The sequence below is a fragment of the Somniosus microcephalus genome, unplaced genomic scaffold, assembly GCF_052327205.1.
Source record: "Somniosus microcephalus isolate GS21.2 unplaced genomic scaffold, FLI_Smic_1.0 unresolved_chr7, whole genome shotgun sequence".
Classification (NCBI taxonomy): Eukaryota; Metazoa; Chordata; class Chondrichthyes; order Squaliformes; family Somniosidae; genus Somniosus; species Somniosus microcephalus.
In genome coordinates this window covers 10,833,880-10,854,691 of record NW_028225185.1, presented here as the reverse complement: position 1 = coordinate 10,854,691, position 20,812 = coordinate 10,833,880, and the positions used below count along the sequence as shown (strand labels likewise).

Below are 20,812 nucleotides of genomic sequence, written 5' to 3'. Positions count from 1 at the left end.
CTCAACGTTTGCAATTCTTTATCTTGGCCTGAGCAGTGACTAGGTACAGTAGCATAGTGGTCATGTTACTGGACTCGTAATCCAGAGGCCTGGACTAATGATCCGAAGACGTGAGTTCAAAATCCCACCACGGTAGCTGGGGAATTTAAATTCAATTAAATAAATCTGGAATAAAAAGCCAGTATCAGTAATGGTGAACACGAAACTACCGGATTGTCGTAAAAACCCATTGGGTTCACTAATGTCCTTTAGGGAAGGAAATCTACCGTCCTTACCCGGTCTGGCCGGGTATATGTGACTCCAGAAATCTATTGTCCTTACCTGGTCTGGCCTATATGTGACTCCAGAAATCTACTGTCCTTACCCGGTCTGGCCTATATGTGACTCCAGAAATCTACTGTCCTTACCTGGTCTGGCCGGGTATATGTGACTCCAGAAATCTACTGTCCTTACCCGGTCTGGCCTATATGTGACTCCAGAAATCTACTGTCCTTACCCGGTCTGGCCTATATGTGACTCCAGAAATCTACTGTCCTTACCCGGTCTGGCCGGGTATATGTGACTCCAGACCCACAGCGATGTGGTTGACTCTTAACTGCCCTCCGAAACAACCAAGCGAGCCACTCTGATGTATTCAAGAAGGCGGCTCACCACTGCCTTCTCCCGGGCAACTGGGACGGGCAATAAATGCCGGCCTCCCAGCGCCGCCCACATCCCACGAACGAATAATTCCCCAAAAAAAAGTTTCTCGAGGAAAAGTGACATCCCGCTGTGAACCTTTCCATTTTAACTTGCTTTTTGTTCAACTTGTGTAAGTTCTCGGGGCTCTAGGTCGACAGAGCTTATCGTGACTGTTTTCCCCTTTTTGTTTTGTATCCTGTGTTTTTTTTTGTGTGTTCCGATTCCTTTGCATGCTGTACATTACCAAATCATCCCACTTGACCCTTGACCCCCCTTGCACGTGCCTTGTGGACACTAACAGCACAATGCGGAAACTGGACGAGGAGCTTAGAAGCAGGGATCAGAACTTGAAAGCCTTAACTGCGTTAGAAGAAAAGGTACTGAACGTCTTGCCTTTGTTTTCGCACTTGTTTCAAATGAGTTTCCCTCACTCACTCCCAAGCTGCGGATAAACGAGAGAAACTGGGGATGCTTCATTTTGCTATGTGTAGCGCCATGAATATCCGCACCATTATTTCCGCGCGTCCAATTAATTTCACGCACTTGTTAAGACTTCTACGAATCTAAATATAAAAGTTTACGGGCGTGCCGGTTTGATATCTGCTTCGTTTGTTTTCTTGCCCCCTGTAATGAAATGTGTTTGTTCTTGCCTGTATTTGTTTTGCACTCATGTATATTACCCTCCCCCACACGGCGTATAGTTTCACTTCCTCTTTCCTGACTAACCTGGAATGTTCCAGGTCTTGGCTCTTGGCTCCACCCCTGACTTCTCTTACATAAAGATCCCAGGATCTTTATAACTCATTCCTGCGAGCCAGTCAGTGTGTTGAGATGTTAGCTCTGATCTTAGTGATTAAAAGCCAACTTGTTAAAAGTTTATAACTTCTAGTTTTGTGGTTATTGAAGGCACATCACCCCCGTTTGTTTTCTTGCCCCCGCTCTTAAAGCCAGAGGTGCGTAGAAATGCACAGAAGTTACAGCGCGGCCCAAGCGGTCCGTCTCGGCGTTTACGCACTGCCCGAGAAATTACTTCTAATCGCATTTACCTGCTCTGTTCCCATATCCCTTTCCTTCATTCGCTTAGCCGATCTAATCTCGAATGTTGACGTGTTTTCTGCCTTGGCCACTAACCCTGGTCACAGCCTCGCAACTCTCCCCCTCCCTCTCTCTCCCCCCCCCCCCTCCTCTCTCTCTCTCTCTCTCTCCCCCTCCTCCTCTCTCTTTCTCCCCCTCCTCTTCTCTCTCTCTCTCCCCCTCCTCTTCTCTCTCTCTCTCCCCCTCCTCTTTTCTCTCTCTCTCTCTCCCCCTCCTCCTCTCTCTTTCTCCCCCTCCTCTTCTCTCTCTCTCTCTCCCCCTCCTCTTCTCTCTCTCCCCCTCCTCCTCTCTCTTTCTCCCCCTCCTCTTCTCTCTCTCTCTCTCCCCCTCCTCTTCTCTCTCTCCCCCTCCTCCTCTCTCTTTCTCCCCCTCCTCTTCTCTCTCTCTCTCTCCCCCTCCTCTTCTCTCTCTCTCTCTCCCCCTCCTCTTCTCTCTCTCCCCCTCCTCTTCTCTCTCTCCCCCTCCTCTTCTCTCTCTCCCCCTCCTCTTCTCTCTCTCCCCCTCCTCTTCTCTCTCTCCCCCTCCTCTTCTCTCTCTCCCCCTCCTCTTCTCTCTCTCCCCCTCCTCTTCTCTCTCTCCCCCTCCTCTTCTCTCTCTCCCCCTCCTCTTCTCTCTCTCCCCCTCCTCTTCTCTCTCTCCCCCTCCTCTTCTCTCTCTCTCCCCCTCCGTCTCTCTCTCTCCCCCTCCGTCTCTCTCTCTCCCCCTCCGTCTCTCTCTCTCCCCCTCCGTCTCTCTCTCTCCCCCTCCGTCTCTCTCTCTCCCCCTCCGTCTCTCTCTCTCCCCCTCCGTCTCTCTCTCTCCCCCTCCGTCTCTCTCTCTCTCCCCCTCCGTCTCTCTCTCTCTCTCCCCCTCCGTCTCTCTCTCTCTCTCCCCCTCCGTCTCTCTCTCTCTCTCCCCCTCCGTCTCTCTCTCTCTCTCCCCCTCCGTCTCTCTCTCTCTCCCCCTCCGTCTCTCTCTCTCTCCCCCTCCGTCTCTCTCTCTCTCCCCCTCCGTCTCTCTCTCTCTCCCCCTCCGTCTCTCTCTCTCTCCCCCTCCGTCTCTCTCTCTCTCCCCCTCCGTCTCTCTCTCTCTCCCCCTCCGTCTCTCTCTCTCTCCCCCTCCGTCTCTCTCTCTCTCCCCCTCCGTCTCTCTCTCTCTCCCCCTCCGTCTCTCTCTCTCTCCCCCTCCGTCTCTCTCTCTCTCCCCCTCCGTCTCTCTCTCTCTCCCCCTCCGTCTCTCTCTCTCTCCCCCTCCGTCTCTCTCTCTCTCCCCCTCCGTCTCTCTCTCTCTCCCCCTCCGTCTCTCTCTCTCTCCCCCTCCGTCTCTCTCTCTCTCCCCCTCCGTCTCTCTCTCTCTCCCCCTCCGTCTCTCTCTCTCTCCCCCTCCGTCTCTCTCTCTCTCCCCCTCCGTCTCTCTCTCTCTCCCCCTCCGTCTCTCTCTCTCTCCCCCTCCGTCTCTCTCTCTCTCCCCCTCCGTCTCTCTCTCTCTCCCCCTCCGTCTCTCTCTCTCTCCCCCTCCGTCTCTCTCTCTCTCCCCCTCCGTCTCTCTCTCTCTCCCCCTCCGTCTCTCTCTCTCTCCCCCTCCGTCTCTCTCTCTCTCCCCCTCCGTCTCTCTCTCTCTCCCCCTCCGTCTCTCTCTCTCTCCCCCTCCGTCTCTCTCTCTCTCCCCCTCCGTCTCTCTCTCTCTCCCCCTCCGTCTCTCTCTCTCTCCCCCTCCGTCTCTCTCTCTCTCCCCCTCCGTCTCTCTCTCTCTCCCCCTCCGTCTCTCTCTCTCTCCCCCTCCGTCTCTCTCTCTCTCCCCCTCCGTCTCTCTCTCTCTCCCCCTCCGTCTCTCTCTCTCTCCCCCTCCGTCTCTCTCTCTCTCCCCCTCCGTCTCTCTCTCTCTCCCCCTCCGTCTCTCTCTCTCTCCCCCTCCGTCTCTCTCTCTCTCCCCCTCCGTCTCTCTCTCTCTCCCCCTCCGTCTCTCTCTCTCTCCCCCTCCGTCTCTCTCTCTCTCCCCCTCCGTCTCTCTCTCTCTCCCCCTCCGTCTCTCTCTCTCTCCCCCTCCGTCTCTCTCTCTCTCCCCCTCCGTCTCTCTCTCTCTCCCCCTCCGTCTCTCTCTCTCTCCCCCTCCGTCTCTCTCTCTCTCCCCCTCCGTCTCTCTCTCTCTCTCCCCCTCCGTCTCTCTCTCTCTCCCCCTCCGTCTCTCTCTCTCTCCCCTCCGTCTCTCTCTCTCTCCCCCTCCGTCTCTCTCTCTCTCTCCCCCTTCGTCTCTCTCTCTCTCCCCCTCCGTCTCTCTCTCTCTCTCCCCCTTCGTCTCTCTCTCTCTCCTCCTCTCTCTCTCTCTCTCTCTCTCTCTCTCTCCCTCTCTCCCCCTCCTCTCTCTCCCCCTCCTCTCTCTCTCCCCCTCCTCCTCTCTCTCTCCCCCTCCTCTCTCTCTCTCCCCCTCCTCCTCTCTCTCTCCCCCTCCTCCTCTCTCTCTCCCCCTCCTCCTCTCTCTCTCCCCCTCCTCCTCTCTCTCTCCCCCTCCTCCTCTCTCTCTCCCCCTCCTCCTCTCTCTCCCCCTCCTTCTCTCTCTCTCCCCCTCCTTCTCTCTCTCTCCCCCTCCTCCTCTCTCTCTCCCCCTCCTCCTCTCTCTCTCCCCCCTCCTCCTCTCTCTCTCCCCCTCCTCCTCTCTCTCCCCCCCTCCTCCTCTCTCTCCCCCCTCCTCCTCTCTCTCCCCCCTCCTCCTCTCTCTCCCCCCTCCTCCTCTCTCTCCCCCCTCCTCCTCTCTCTCCCCCCCTCCTCCTCTCTCTCCCCCCTCCTCCTCTCTCTCTCTCTCTCCCCCTCCTCCTCTCTCTCTCCCCCTCCTCCTCTCTCTCTCTCCCCCTCCTCCTCTCTCTCTCCCCCTCCTTCTCTCTCTCTCCCCCACCTTCTCTCTCTCTCCCCCTCCTTCTCTCTCTCTCCCCCTCCTTCTCTCTCTCTCCCCCTCCTTCTCTCTCTCTCCCCCTCCTTCTCTCTCTCTCCCCCTCCTTCTCTCTCTCTCCCCCTCCTTCTCTCTCTCTCCCCCTCCTTCTCTCTCTCTCTCCCCCTCTCTCTCTCCCCCTCCTTCTCTCTCTCCCCCTCCTTCTCTCTCTCTCTCCCCCTCCTTCTCTCTCTCTCTCCCCCTCCTTCTCTCTCTCTCTCTCCCCCTCCTTCTCTCTCTCTCTCCCCCTCCTCTCTCTCTCTCTCCCCCTCCTTCTCTCTCTCTCTCCCCCTCCTTCTCTCTCTCTCTCCCCCTCCTTCTCTCTCTCTCTCCCCCTCCTTCTCTCTCTCTCTCCCCCTCCTTCTCTCTCTCTCACCCCCTCCTTCTCTCTCTCTCTCCCCCTCCTTCTCTCTCTCTCTCCCCCTCCTTCTCTCTCTCTCTCCCCCTCCTTCTCTCTCTCTCTCCCCCTCCTTCTCTCTCTCTCTCCCCCTCCTCCTCTCTCTCTCTCTCTCCCCCTCCTCCTCTCTCTCTCCCCCTCCTCCTCTCTCTCTCCCCCTCCTCCTCTCTCTCTCTCCCCCTCCTCCTCTCTCTCTCTCCCCCTCCTTCTCTCTCTCTCTCCCCCTCCTTCTCTCTCTCTCCCCCTCCTTCTCTCTCTCTCCCCCTCCTTCTCTCTCTCTCCCCCTCCTTCTCTCTCTCTCCCCCTCCTTCTCTCTCTCTCCCCCTCCTTCTCTCTCTCTCCCCCTCCTTCTCTCTCTCTCACCCCCTCCTTCTCTCTCTCCCCCTCCTTCTCTCTCTCTCTCCCCCTCCTTCTCTCTCTCTCTCCCCCTCCTTCTCTCTCTCTCTCCCCCTCCTTCTCTCTCTCTCTCTCCCCCTCCTTCTCTCTCTCTCTCCCCCTCCTCTCTCTCTCTCTCCCCCTCCTTCTCTCTCTCTCTCCCCCTCCTTCTCTCTCTCTCTCCCCCTCCTTCTCTCTCTCTCTCCCCCTCCTTCTCTCTCTCTCTCCCCCTCCTTCTCTCTCTCTCTCCCCCTCCTTCTCTCTCTCTCTCCCCCTCCTTCTCTCTCTCTCTCCCCCTCCTTCTCTCTCTCTCCCCCTCCTTCTCTCTCTCTCTCCCCCTCCTTCTCTCTCTCTCTCCCCCTCCTTCTCTCTCTCTCTCCCCCTCCTTCTCTCTCTCTCTCCCCCTCCTTCTCTCTCTCTCTCCCCCTCCTTCTCTCTCTCTCCCCCCTCCTCTCTCTCTCTCCCCCTCCTCTCTCTCTCTCCCCCTCCTTCTCTCTCTCTCTCCCCCTCCTTCTCTCTCTCTCTCCCCCTCCTCTCTCTCTCTCCCCCTCCTTCTCTCTCTCTCTCCCCCTCCTTCTCTCTCTCTCTCCCCCTCCTTCTCTCTCTCTCTCCCCCTCCTTCTCTCTCTCTCTCCCCCTCCTTCTCTCTCTCTCTCCCCCTCCTTCTCTCTCTCTCTCCCCCTCCTTCTCTCTCTCTCTCCCCCTCCTTCTCTCTCTCTCTCCCCCTCCTTCTCTCTCTCTCTCTCCCCCTCCTTCTCTCTCTCTCTCCCCCTCCTTCTCTCTCTCTCTCCCCCTCCTTCTCTCTCTCTCTCCCCCTCCTTCTCTCTCTCTCTCCCCCTCCTTCTCTCTCTCTCTCCCCCTCCTTCTCTCTCTCTCTCCCCCTCCTTCTCTCTCTCTCTCCCCCTCCTTCTCTCTCTCTCTCCCCCTCCTTCTCTCTCTCTCTCCCCCTCCTTCTCTCTCTCTCTCCCCCTCCTTCTCTCTCTCTCTCCCCCTCCTTCTCTCTCTCTCTCCCCCTCCTTCTCTCTCTCTCTCCCCCTCCTTCTCTCTCTCTCCCCCCCTCCTTCTCTCTCTCTCCCCCCCTCCTTCTCTCTCTCTCTCCCCCTCCTTCTCTCTCTCTCTCCCCCTCCTTCTCTCTCTCTCTCCCCCTCCTCTCTCTCTCTCCCCCTCCTTCTCTCTCTCTCCCCCCCTCCTTCTCTCTCTCTCCCCCCCTCCTTCTCTCTCTCTCTCCCCCCCTCCTTCTCTCTCTCTCTCCCCCCCTCCTTCTCTCTCTCTCTCCCCCCCTCCTTCTCTCTCTCTCTCCCCCCCTCCTTCTCTCTCTCTCCCCCCCTCCTTCTCTCTCTCTCTCCCCCCCTCCTTCTCTCTCTCTCTCCCCCCCTCCTTCTCTCTCTCTCTCCCCCCCTCCTTCTCTCTCTCTCTCCCCCCCTCCTTCTCTCTCTCTCTCCCCCCCTCCTTCTCTCTCTCTCTCCCCCCCTCCTTCTCTCTCTCTCTCCCCCCCTCCTTCTCTCTCTCTCTGCCCCCCCTCCTTCTCTCTCTCTCTCCCCCCCTCCTTCTCTCTCTCTCTCCCCCCCTCCTTCTCTCTCTCTCTCCCCCCCTCCTTCTCTCTCTCTCTCCCCCCCTCCTTCTCTCTCTCTCTCCCCCCCTCCTTCTCTCTCTCTCTCCCCCCCTCCTTCTCTCTCTCTCTCCCCCCCTCCTTCTCTCTCTCTCTCCCCCCCTCCTTCTCTCTCTCTCTTCCCCCTCCTTCTCTCTCTCTCTCCCCCTCCTTCTCTCTCTCTCTCCCCCTCCTCTCTCTCTCTCTCCCCCTCCCTCCTTCTCTCTCTCTCCCCCTCCCTCCCTCCTTCTCTCTCTCCCCCTCCCTCCCTCCTTCTCTCTCCCCCTCCCTCCCTCCTTCTCTCTCCCCCTCCCTCCCTCTGAAGAAGTTTCTCCTGCCCTCCGATCTAAATCTCTTCCATTTAACCTTGTAACTACGGCCCCTCATTCTTGACCCCCTCGAGTACTGGAAAGAATCCGCTTCGATCTACCCTCTCATAATTTTAAACACTTCTATCATATCACCCCGTAATCTGGGGTGTGCCAGCTAAAAAAGACCCAATTTTTCGACCCTCGCGTCGTATTTGTATTTCCTCGTAGCGTGCAGCATCCTAGAGAGACTGTGTGCTGCCCTCTCTAAAGCCTCAGTCCGTCCTATAGCGTGGAGCCATACAATACTCTGATTTAGCAGGAACAGAAAAACAGAATATTTTTTAAATGGTGAGAAACTTTCAAAAGTTGGTGTTCAGAGAGATTTGGGTGTCCTCGTACAGGAAACACAAAGTTAGCGTGCAGGGACAGCAAGCAATAAGGAAGGCAAATGGCATGTTGGCCTTTATTGCAAGGGGGTTGGAGTATAAGAGTGAGGAAGTCTTGCTCCAATTGTACAGGGCCTTGGTGAGACCACACCTGGAGTACTGTGCACAGTTCTGGTCTCCTTATCTAAGGAAGGATATACTTGCCTTGGAGGCGGTGCAACGAAGGTTCACTAGATTGGTTCCTGGGGTGAGAGGGCTGTCCTATGAGGAGAGATTGTGTAGAATGGGCCGATAATCTCTGGAGTTTAGAAGAATGAGAGGTGATCTCATTGAAACATGTAAGATTCTGAGGGGGATTGACAGGGTAGATGCTGAGAGGCTGTTTCCCCCTGGCTGGAGAGTCTAGAACCAGGGGTCACAGTCTCAGGATAAGGGGTCGGCCATTGAGGACTGAGATGAGGAGGAATTTCTTCACTCAGAGGGCGGTGAATCTTTGGAATTCTCTGCCCCAGAGGGCTGTGGAGGCTCAGTCGTTGAGTATATTCAAGACAGAGATCTTTGAATATTAAGGGAATCGAGGGATATGGGGATCGGGTGGGAAAGTGAAGATGAGGTCGAAGATCAGCCATGATCTCATTGAATGGCGGAGCAGGCTCGAGGGGCCAAGTGGCCTAATCCTGCTCCTATTTTTTATCATCTTATCCTCTCTGGCACCGCAGCACTGTGATGCGTTGCACCACTGTTGCGCTGGCCCCGTGCATGTATCGGCAATATGCAAGAAAGATCAGGGAGGTGAGGACTTTCAGCCTGTCTAAGCCCATCCTCCAGTACCCAAACTCTCCTGTCGAAGCCTGTCCCCCTCGTACTCTCTAACTACCCCACGATACCATCCAGCTGCATTTTGAGGTCTTATTGTTTTGTCTCGACCCACCCTACTTGGCAGATTATTCTAAACACTTCTTGCTCTTTTTTTTTGAGTAATGAAATCCTTTAATATATCTCTACACTGAAGAAATTGTGTCTGCATTCACTTCCCGTGTCAGCTTTCCCCGTTACAAATTCTTTATAATGGAAATAGCCTATGTAAACTCGTCACGCTGCAGTTACACCCACCTGCCAGTGGGGCCTCCACAGCGCTTCATTTTTGTGTCTCCCAGCTCCTCCTTGGGGGAGACTCCTGTCCCAACCAACTCCGCCTCCAAAATTGGTATAATTTTTGTCAAAGAATTCCATAAAAAATAGGGATGTTAAAATGATTGAATTATCCAATTATGCGCCACAGTTTAACCCCACTTCAACTGAGGGCTTCACTCGGTCTTTACTCTCTACGTGCAGTGCCCACAGGAGATTGATATTTATATATATATTAAAATTTTGCACACTTCTGTCCCTAAACCTTGTCACAATTTAATTTGGTCATGCTTTCGTCAACATTTACCATTTGAAATTTCTGTGTCGACACTTCCCATTCAATTTTGCCATGTCAACTGTCACGGTGTAGTTGCGGGCTCTTGCCAATAGGCGGCTCCGTGGAGCAAGTCCTTCCCGACTCTCGTCGCCCTCTTGAGAGGGGAAAAAAAACAGTTCCCTCACTGACAATGCGACGGGTAATTTACTAGTCTTTAATTTGCTTGACGCTAACTTAAAATCGATCCTTCGTACTGGCGGCTTACTTTAGTGATGTGCTTAATCACCCTGTGCACATAACCTTTTACTTGCAAACAAAACTGGAGAATCTGAGCATAAATTTTGAGTGCGTTGCCCGAGATCTCTCGGCAGCTACGTGATCCTCTGCATTTCACTTTTTGTTCTCTATCTGTTTTCCTGCCTGTGCAATTTTTATTTTTTGTGTACACCGCTTATTCTTTATTGATTGCCTCTCTCTCTCTTTTCCCCACCTCCCCCCACCCATCATCTGGTTGCTTTTTCTTACCTCTGTCTTGCCACTTTATTCCTCTCCCCTCCCCTCCCCTCCTCCATTCCCTCTCTCCCTCACTCTCCCTGCACCAACAGCAAGTGTGCAGAGTTGGAAGAGGAGCTTAAAAATGTGACGAATAATCTCAAGTCACTGGAAGCCCAGGCTGAGAAGGTAGGGGTTGCCCTTTTCCCCCGGTTCCCTTGTTCCTTTCTTCCTGTCCCCGGTCCCTTTTTTTTTTTTTCCCCCCGCCCCCCACCTCCCGCCGCTGCGTGCTTCGCAAGAAGTCCTCAAAGGATCCTCCGCCCCGCAAAGCCCAGGCAGGAGCCAGCTGCAGTTATCATCGTCTTCACACCGATGATGCCTGACCCGCTGAGCGCTGCCAGCGTTTTCGGTTTCTATTGCAGTTACAATACTTTGAACCTATTCTTTGCAACTTATTAAATATATTCAAGAAGGAGTTGGATATATTTCTTGAGGCTAAAGGGATCAAGGGATATGGGGAGAAAGCAGGGACAGGGTGACATGAATCAGTCATTCATGAAAGAAAGACTTATGAAATAATACTGAGTGGCCTGCGGGTGGTGCTGTCCAGGGAGAGTATAAATACTCGGGCACGGGCCCAGCTTGCTCAGGACATTCTTTAACAGGAACTAGTGAAGGACACAACTAGACCTCCATGTTGTAAAACAGTCGATTAAAGCTTTGTTTAACGCTTAGACCAAGTGCCTAGTAGTTTTCTTACATCACAGGGTACTGAATTTGGACGATCAGCCATGATCTCATTGAATGGCGGGGCAGGCTCGAGGGGCCGAATGGCCTACTCCTGCTCCTATCTTCTATGTTTCTATGCAACGCTCGCCGCCACTGGGGGGTTTTCCTCGCCTCGTGCCTGGGTCTGTTGTAGACTCATTGATAGCGATTGATTGCCGTGATTAAGCCAACACCCTTTCTCATTGCATCAGGACGGTTGAAGGCGAACTAGATGGTATTTTTTCGCCTGGCAAGTCCTACGTTCCTATGCTTTCTTGATCAAATACTCAACAGGAGATAATGGCTCCTGTACTAGTCGTGTTGGGGTCCAGAACTAGGGGCCTTTAATATAAGATAGTCACTAATAAATCCAATTCCGGAGAAACTTCTTTACCCAGAGAGTGGTGAGAATGTGGAACTCGCTACCACAGGGAGTGGTTGAGACGAATAGCACAGATGCGTTTAAGGGGAAGCTGGAGAAGTACGTGAGGGAGAAAGGAATAGAAGGATACGCTGATGGGGTGAGATGAAGAGGGGTGGGAGGAGGCTGGTGTGGAGCATAAACACCGGCACGGAGCAGTTGGGCCGAACGGCCTGTTTCTGGGCTGTAAATACAGGAAACTTTGGTTTATCCGGAGGTTAACTGTCCGGAATGCTCGAGCCACCGGTAAAAATCAGGAGCCGTTTCGTTAGGTTTTTTTTTCTTTTCGTTGCTTTTTTTTTTCACCAGTCAGGCTCTGCAAGGTCTCGCTGAAGCTGTTGCTAAGCTACAGAGACGCTTGCAAGGTACAGCCGACTGTTTAGAAGCTGTCAGGGTTTGTTGCCAGATACGGAGCTCCGTATGTTTTAACATTAGCGCTGGTTTGTCCGGCAGTTTTGATGGGACGGCAACAGCTCGGTCCCGTCGGTGCCGGATAGCACAAAGTTTCCTGTACTATGATTGGTGTCTTATTGCACCACAGCCTTTGGCACAGCGTATTAAATGTGGAGTGCAGAGACCGTTAATGGCACACAATCTAACGTCCACAACGACCAGTTAATGGACTTGTTTTTTGGGGGCACTGGGTGGAGGTCGAACGTCAGTCAGGACACCTGGAGACAGCGGCTCTTCCAGCTGTGCCATGGGGTCTTTTGCAGGTAGGTGGGGCATTGGAAGGAAAGACAGACTCGCATTTCCCCAGCGCCTTTCACCACCTCTGTTCGTCCCAAAGCCCTTTACAGCCAATGAAGTACTTTTTTTGACGTGTAGTCACTGTTGTAATGTAGGAAACGTGGCAGCCAATTTGCGCACAGCAAGCTCCCACAAACAGCATTGTGATAATGACCGGATCATCTGTTTTTAGTGATGTTGGTTGAGGGATAAATACTGGCCCCAGGACACCGGGGAGAACTCCCCCTGCTCTTCTTCCAATAGTGGCCGTGGGATCTTTTACGTCCACCCGAGAGGGCAGACGGGGCCTCGGTTTAACGTCTCATCCGAAAGACGGCCCCTCCAACAGTGCGGCGCTCCCTCAGTACCGCCCCTCCGACAGTGCGGCGCTCCCTCAGTACCGCCCCTCCGACAGTGCGGCGCTCCCTCAGTGCCGCCCCTCCGACAGTGCGGCGCTCCCTCAGTGCCGCCCCTCCGACAGTGCGGCGCTCCCTCAGTGCCGCCCCTCCGACAGTGCGGCGCTCCCTCAGTGCCGCCCCTCCGACAGTGCGGCGCTCCCTCAGTGCCGCCCCTCCGACAGTGCGGCGCTCCCTCAGTGCCGCCCCTCCGACAGTGCGGCGCTCCCTCAGTGCCGCCCCTCCGACAGTGCGGCGCTCCCTCAGTGCCGCCCCTCCGACAGTGCGGCGCTCCCTCAGTGCCGCCCCTCCGACAGTGCGGCGCTCCCTCAGTGCCGCCCCTCCGACAGTGCGGCGCTCCCTCAGTGCCGCCCCTCCGACAGTGCGGCGCTCCCTCAGTGCCGCCCCTCCGACAGTGCGGCGCTCCCTCAGTGCCGCCCCTCCGACAGTGCGGCGCTCCCTCAGTGCCGCCCCTCCGACAGTGCGGCGCTCCCTCAGTGCCGCCCCTCCGACAGTGCGGCGCTCCCTCAGTGCCGCCCCTCCGACAGTGCGGCGCTCCCTCAGTGCCGCCCCTCCGACAGTGCGGCGCTCCCTCAGTGCCGCCCCTCCGACAGTGCGGCGCTCCCTCAGTGCCGCCCCTCCGACAGTGCGGCGCTCCCTCAGTACTGCACTGGGAGTGTCGGCCTGGATTATGTGCTCAAGTCTCCGGAGTGGGGACTTGAACCCACGACCTTCTGACTCATGAGGGGAGAGAGTGCTACCCACTGAACCACAGCTGACACCGTGTGTCATCCCAATGGACAGCACCCCTGGGAAAGCAGCCCGCTCTCGGTACTACACTGGAATGTGTGCTTAGCTTACGCGCTCGAGCCCTTTGCAAAGGGCTTAAAATTTGTCCTGGGTAAGATTCCTCCCTCAACCAACTGAATTTGATTTGCAGGAGCTTGTTGTGCGCAAATCGACCGCCACATTTCCCTAGATAAAAGTGAGAGAATTTCGAAATGTATTCATCGTCTGCGAAGGGCCTTGGGACGTCCCGAAGGCACGTATCAGCGCAAGTTGTTAACTGACTCCGAGGTTATTTGCCTCCTCTATCCCCACCACATGGGAGGCTGTGCTTGGGGGCAGATCAGCCTGATCCTACGGCGTCGAAACGGTGAAAGCAAATCAGGAAACGTGTGCAATGAAAATGCGGAAGTTAAGCTTGCAGTGACTTCCTGAGTCTCTTGCGTAAGAGGATCTACAGTGAAACTCCCTTTCCTCTGCTGTTTTTGCACGGCAGCTGTGCCTTAAATACGATTTCACGTCCTGACTGCGTAAACCACCGCCTATTTTGGGCTATGAGTGTATGGAAACATAGAAGATAGGAGCAGGAGTAGGCCATTCGGCCCCTCGAGTCTGCTCCGCCATTCAATGCGATCATGGCTGATCATCCACATTCAGTACCCTGTCCCTGCTTTCTCCCCATATCCCTTGATCCCTTTAGCCTTAAGAAATATATCCAACTCCTTCTTGAATATATTTAATGAACTGGCCTCCACTGCCCTCTGTGGTAGAGAATTCCACAGGTTCACCACTCTCTGGGTGAAGAAATTCCTCCTCATCTCAGTCCTAAATGGCTTACCCCTTATCTTTAGACTGTGACCCCTGGTACTGGACTCCCGCGCCATCGGGAACAGCCTTCCTGCATCTAGTCTGTCTAGTCCTGTTAGAATTTTATAAGTTTCAATGAGATCCCCTCTCATTCTTCTAAACCTAAGCGAGTATAAGCCCAATCGACCCAATCTCTCCTCATACGTCATTCCTGCCATCCCAGGTATCAGTCTGGTGAATCTTCGCTGCACTCCCTCCATGGCAAGAACATCCTTCCTCAGATAAGGCGACCAAAACTGCACACAATACTCAAGGTGTGGTCTCACCAAGGCCCTGTACAACTGCAGCAAGATGTTCTTGCTCCTGTATCGCCCTCTCTAATATCCTGTTCACACTGTAAACTGCTGGTTAGAGAGTCATAACGGCACAGAAGGAGGCCATTCGGCCCATCGAGTCCGTGCCGGCTCTCTAGAGCAATCCAGTCAATCCCATTTCCCCGCTCTATCCCCGTAGCCCTGCAAGTTTATTTCCCTCAAGTGCCTATCCAGTCTCCCCTTGAAAACACTGAGTGTCTCCGCTTCCACCACTTCCGTCAGCAGCGAGTTCCAGGTCCTCGCTGCGTAAAAAAGTTTTTCCTCACGTTCCCCCCACTGTATCTCTTGCCCAAAACCTTAAATCTGTGTCCCCTAGTCCTTGTACCATCAACTAGTGGGAACAGCCTTTCCCCGTCTAGCCTATCCAAACCCGTCATAATCCTGTCCACCTCGATCAAATCGCCCCTCAACCTCCTTTGCTCCAATGAAAACAAATCCAGCTTCTCCAACCTGTCCTTGTAGCTAAGATCCCCCCCATCCCCGGAACCATTCTGGTCAATCTCCTCTGCACCCTCTCGAGGGCCTTCACATCCTTCTTAAAGTGTGGTGACCAGAACTGGACCCAATACTCCAGTTGTGGCCTGACCAGCGCTTTATAAAGGTTCAGCATAACTTCTCCACTTTAGTACTCGAGAGGTCCTTGCGTAATTAAAAAACGAACTTGGTTTGAGGACATAAGTGGGTTTGGTGGAGCAGCATTCTCCCGGGCTCCCACTCCTGAAGTTGCCTCCAATGACGGGTAACGGATATGATTTGTGTACAGTGTCTCCGATTGTTTGATCCAGTCTCTCTCTCTTTCTCCCCCCTCTCGTAGTACTCTCAAAAGGAAGACAAGTATGAGGAAGAGATCAAGCTCCTGACTGATAAGCTGAAGGAGGTGAGAATGCTTTGCTCTTTGGTTTATGCCGATCAGATTCAACCCTTGTATCCTTTCACTCCTCCTCGCCTCACGGCATTAACGTTACGTAGTATTTAAAGCTCAAACGGGCCATTCGGCCCAACCAGCCCATGCTCCACAGGAGCCTCCTCCCCGCCTTCCTTCATCTCGCCCTATCGACGTATCCCTCAATTCCTTTCTCCCCTCGTAAACTTGTCTAGCTTCCCCTTAAGTGCACGTTGGGATACGGTTTCATGGTGCCTCGTCCAAATGGCCACCAAGAGCCAAAAGCCCGGCCAGTATCGACGAGCTATTGGACCGTGGGGTCCATCACAGCAGAGCCCCGACCCTATCTGCATCCGATCTCTGTCCTCCAGCTCTCCGGACGGTGTCGTTGGATAGTGATCGGGAGTAGCGACCCGAGCTGATTCTACGCATTACAAAAAAAAATATTTAAAATCCAGGCCGAGCCCAGTTATCGTGCCCTTCCTTCATCAGCCAACTTCATAGAAACATAGAAGATAGGAGCAGGAGTAGGCCATTCGGCCCCTCGAGCCTGCTCCACCATTCAATGAGATCATGGCTGATCATCCAAACTCAGTACCCTGTCCCTGCCTTCTCCCCATATCCCTTGATCTCTTTAGCCTTCAGAAATATATCTAACTCCTTCTTGAATATATTGAATGAATTGGCCTCCACTGCCTTCTGTGGTAGAGAATTCCACAGGTTCACCACGCTCTGGGTGAAGAAATTCCTCCTCATCTCAGTCCTAAATGGCTTGCCCCTTATCCTTAGACTATGACCCCTGGTTCTGGACTCCCCGACCATCGGGAACATCCTTCCTGCATCTAGTCTGTCTAGTCCTGTTAGAATTTTATAAGTTTCAATGAGATCCCCTCTCATTCTTCTAAACTCCAGCGAGTACAAGCCCAGTCGACCCACTCTCTCCTCATACGTCATTCCTGCCATCCCAGGTATCAGCCTGGTGAATCTTCGCTGAACTCCTTCCATGGAAAGAACATCCTTCCTCAGATAAGGCGACCAAAACTGCACACAATACTCAAGGTGTGGTCTCACCAAGGCCCTGTACAACTGCAGCAAGACATCCTTGTTCCTGTACTCGAACCCTCTTGCTACGAAGGCCAATATGCCATTTGCCTTCTTAACTGCCTGCTGCACCTGCATGCTTACCTTCAGCGACTGGTGCACAAGGACACCCAGGTCTCGTTGCACTTCCCCTTCTCCCAATCTATTGCCGTTCAGATAATAATCTGCCTTCCTGTTTTTGCCACCAAAGTGGATAACCTCGCATTTATCCACATTGGGCAGATGCATGGCAGATGCTGTATAATCACCCAACCTGTCCAAATCACACTGGAACATAGAAACATGCAGCACCGAAGGAGGCCTTTCGGCCCACCGTGCCTGCGCTGGCTCCTCGAACGAGATACCAATTAGTCCCACACCCAGCGGTCCCTCTAAGCCGCGCGTGCGTGGCCACGCAGTAACCCGCAAGGTCCCAGCGCAGGCCGCTCACGAGCTTTTCCTCCTGAACTACTGCGTGACGTAAGAAAACTACTAGGCACTTGGTCTAAGCGTTAAACAAAGCTTTAATCAACTGTTTTACAACATGGAGGTCTAGTTGTATCCTTCACCAGTTCCTGTTAAAGAATGTCCTGCGCAAGCTGGGCTCGTGCCTGAGTATTTATACTCTCCCTGGACATCGCCACCTGCAGGCCGCTCAGTATTATTTCATAAGTCTTTCTTTCATGAATGACTGATTCATGTCACCGCGCATGCGCAGAAAATTTAAAGGGGACTGCGTATTGAAATAAAGAAAGATAATTTAGAGGGAACATTGCCCTCCACTTTCCCCGTAGCCCCGCAGTTTTTTTCCCCCATCGAGTATTTATCCAACTTGGCACAGCCTGGGGATTGAATCCGAGACCAAACCCAGTCCAGCTAATTTAAGCAACAGCGCCAAAGCGGGAGAGCGCACACTGCTCTCCCCTGTTCGCTCCCTGGTACCAACTCTCCGGCCAGGACCCTGTGGCGGCTCTCGAGAGACCCGAGATTCCCATTGTAGAAAGGGAGGGGGATCTGACCTCGCTTCTCTTCGGAGAGAACATAAGAACATAAGAAATAGGAGCAGGAGTAGGCCAATCGGCCCCTCGAGCCTGCTCCGCCATTCAATAAGATCCTGGCTGATCTGATCCTAACCGCCAATCCACTATCACAGAACCATCTCCTGAATCTAACAGAATTAGACACACGAAATAGGAGCAGGATCAGGCTACACGGCCCCTGGGCCCGCTCCGCTACCCACAGGGCCATGACCGATCCGAACCTAGACTCATGTCCAAATTCCTGCCCGCTCCCCGTAACCCTTAATTCCCTTTACTTCTAGGAAACTGTCTATTTCTGTTTTAAATTTATGTAATGATGTAGCTTCTACAGCTTTTTGGGGCAGCATATTCCATGGACCTACCACCCTCTGAGTGAAGTAGTTCCTCCTCATCTCAGTTTTGAAAGAGCAGCCCCTTATTTTAAGACTATGCCCCCTAGTTCTAGTTTCACCCATCACCGGGAACATCTTCCCTGCATCCACCCGATCCAACCCCTTCACAATCTTATATGTTTCAATAAGATCGCCTCTCATTCTTCTGAACTCCAATGAGTAGAGTCCCAATCTACTCAACCTCTCCTCATATGTCCATCCCCTCATCCCTGGGATTAACCAAGTGAACCTTCTTTGTACTGACTCGAGAGCAAGTATGTCCTTTCTTAAGTATGGACACCAAAACTGTACGCAGTATTCCAGGTGCGGTCTCACCAATACCTTGTACAACTGAAGCAATACCTCCCTATTTTTATATTCTATCCCCCTAGCAATGAAAGCCAACATTCCATTGGCCTTCTTGATCACTTGCTGCACCTGCATACTAACCTTTTGAGTTTCGTGCACCAGGACCCCCAGATCCCTTTGTACTTCAGTACTTTCCAGTTTCTTGCCATTAAGATAATAACTTGCTCTACGATTTTTCCTGCCAAAGTGCATAACCTCACACTTTCCAGTATTGTATTCCATCTGCCAAATCTCTGCCCACTTAGCCTGTCTATGTCCTCTTGAAGGTTTTTTATGTCCTCCTCACTCACTACTTTCCCCCCCATCTTAGTATCATCTGCAAACTTTGATATGTTACACTTGGTCCCCTCCTCCAAATCGTTAATATAGATTGTAAAGAGTTGGGGACCCAGCACTGACCCCTGCGGAACACCACTAGTTACTTATTGCCAGTCTGAGAATGAACCATTTATCCCAACTCTCTGCCTTCTGTTAGATAGCCAATCCTCTATCCATGCCAGAATATTACCCCCAATCCAGTGATTTTTTATCTTAAGCAATAACCTTTTGTGTGGCACCTTGTCAAATGCCTTTTGGAAGTCTAAATACACTACGTCCACTGGTTCCCCTTTATCCACCCTATACGTTACTTCCTCAAAGAACTCCAGCAAATTTGTCAAACATGACTTCCCCTTCATAAAACCATGCTGACTTTGTCCTATTAAATTACGATTATCCAAATGTCCTGTTACTGTCTCCTTAATAATGGACTCCAAAATTTTACCTACCACAGATGTTAGGTTAACCGGTCTATAGTTTCCAGCCTTCTGTCTACTGCCCTTTTTAAATAAGGGTGTTACATTAGCAGTTTTCCAGTCTGCCGGGACCTTTGCCGAGTCCAGGGAGTTTTGGAAAATTATTACCAATGCATCCACAATCCCTACCGCCACTTCCCTCAAGACCCTAGGATGTAAGCCATCAGGTCCAGGTGATTTATCCGCCTTGAGTCCCATTATTTTACCGAGTACCACTTCCTTAGTGATTTTGATCGTATTTAGCTCCTCCCCCCCTTTAGCCCCCTGTTTGTCCAGTGTTGGGATATTCTTAGTGTCTTCTACTGTAAAGACTGATGTAAAATATTCATTCAGTGTTTTTGCCATCTCCATATTTCCCACCATTAATTTTCCGGTCTCATCCTCGAAGGGACCAACATTTACTTTAGCCACCCTTTTTCTTTTTATATAACTATAAAAACTCTTACTATCTGTTTTTATATTTTTTGCTAATTTACTTTCATAATCTATCTTCCCTTTCTTAATCAATCTTTTTGTTATTTTTTGCTGTCTTTTAAAGTTTTCCCAATCCTCTATCCTCCCACTAGATTTGGCTACCTTATATGCCCTTGTTTTTAGTCGAATACTATCCTTAATTTCTTTACTTAGCCACGGATGGCTGTCTTTTCTTTTACACCCTTTTCTTCTCAGTGGAATATATATTTTTTGGAAGTTGTAAAATAACTCCTTAAATGTACACCACTGATCATGTATCGTCTTACCCTTTAATCTATTTTCCCAATCCACTCTACTCAATTCCGCTCTCATACCTTCATAGTCTCCTTTATTCAAGCTGAGCACGCTTGTTTGAGATCCAACCTTCTCACCCTCTAATTGAATATGGAATTCAACCATGTTATGGTCACTCATTCCAAGGGGATCCTTTACTAGGACATTTTTAATTAATCCTGTCTCGTTACACAGGACCAGATCTAAGGTTGCCTGCCCCCTGGTCGGTTCAGTTACATACTGCTCAAGAAACCCATCCCTAATACACTCCATGAACTCATCCTCAAGGCAGCCCTGCCCAATTTGATTTGTCCAATTAATATGATAGTTAAAATCCCCCATAATTATAGATGTTCCCTTATTACAAGCCTCAACTATTTCCTGATTGATACTCCGTCCAACAGAGTTGCCACAGTTCGGAGGCCTATAGACTACGCCCACTAGTGGTTTTTTCCCCTTATTATTCCTTACCTCCACCCAAACTGTTTCATTGTCCTGATCTTTTGACCCGGCGGGCTGGGGCGGCTCGTGAGACCTGCAATAATGCAGCTCTCTGATGCGGTCGCTCTCCAGCGACTGCCTCAATTTAGAGCGCTGTGTGGGGTGGGGGGGGTGCGTACAGTAGATGCAGTCGCCTAATACATCAGTGCCTGAAGCGTCGCCACGCTCTTGGACCAACTGTGGAGGATGTTGGGGCCTGATTTCTGTCCTGGCCCGGTGCCCACAGCCATGCGCTCCCAGTAGAGGCTGCTAAGGAGCAGGGACCTTGACCCTGACTGACTGACTCACCTGGCTCCATCCTGGTTTGTGTGGTTGGGAGGCTTCACTTCCCCCTTCGTGCCCCACCTCCCTGCCTTTTTTTTGTTGAGATCTTATCACAAATGCAGGACGGTCCCGTTCACCCATCACCGCAACCCCCACCCCTCCCACCCCGTGCTCAATGACCTCCCGGTCCTCGATTTTAATTTTCCCCTTGTGTGATCATGATGGGGCAGGAGTGCTTCTCCAGGCCCCACGTGGAAAGCATGGAACCTCACCAGCCGTGGACTCCACCCCCCCCCCCCCCCACCACGCGAAACCCCCCCCCCGCCCCCTCCCTGAAGCTGATCCTGCTACCTACCTGGCGCGGGGGGGGGGGGGAGGGAAACCTGTCGGCCACGGGATTTTCTCTCATTGCGCTCTGCTGCCTGAATCCTAACTCTCACCGAGCCCCGTTCGCCCTTCACCCCCTGTGCTCGCTGACCTACATTGGCTCCCGGACCAGCAACACCTCGATTTTTAAAATTCTCATCCTCCTATCCAAATCCCCTCCATGTCCTCACCCCCTCCCTATCTCTGGGATTCTGCAGGAGACCAGAAAAGATTTTAAAAACCTCATCCTCGTTTTCCAATCCCTCCACAGCCTCGCCCCCTCCCTATCTCTGTAACCACCTCCAGCCCTACACCCCTCCCTATCTCTGTAACCTCCTCCAGCCCCTACACCCCTCCCTATCTCTGTAACCTCCTCCAGCACTACACCCCTCCCTATCTCTGTAACCTCCTCCAGCCCCACAACCCCTCCCGAGATCTCTGCGCTCCTCCAATTCTGACCTCTCGCACATCCCCCGATTTCCAT

General features: G+C 52.7%; 1 protein-coding gene across 1 annotated transcript in view; it reads left to right on the top strand.

Annotated features, from left to right (window-relative positions):
* LOC147086524 (uncharacterized) overlaps positions 1-20,812 on the top strand; it is a 121,737-nt gene that overhangs the window by 55,643 nt on the left and 45,282 nt on the right. The window contains exons 4-6 of the mRNA XM_085978263.1: positions 1,051-1,058; positions 9,747-9,822; positions 14,728-14,790. Coding sequence (XP_085834389.1) covers positions 1,051-1,058; positions 9,747-9,822; positions 14,728-14,790 — 147 coding nt within the window. The remainder of the gene's footprint in view (positions 1-1,050; positions 1,059-9,746; positions 9,823-14,727; positions 14,791-20,812) is intronic.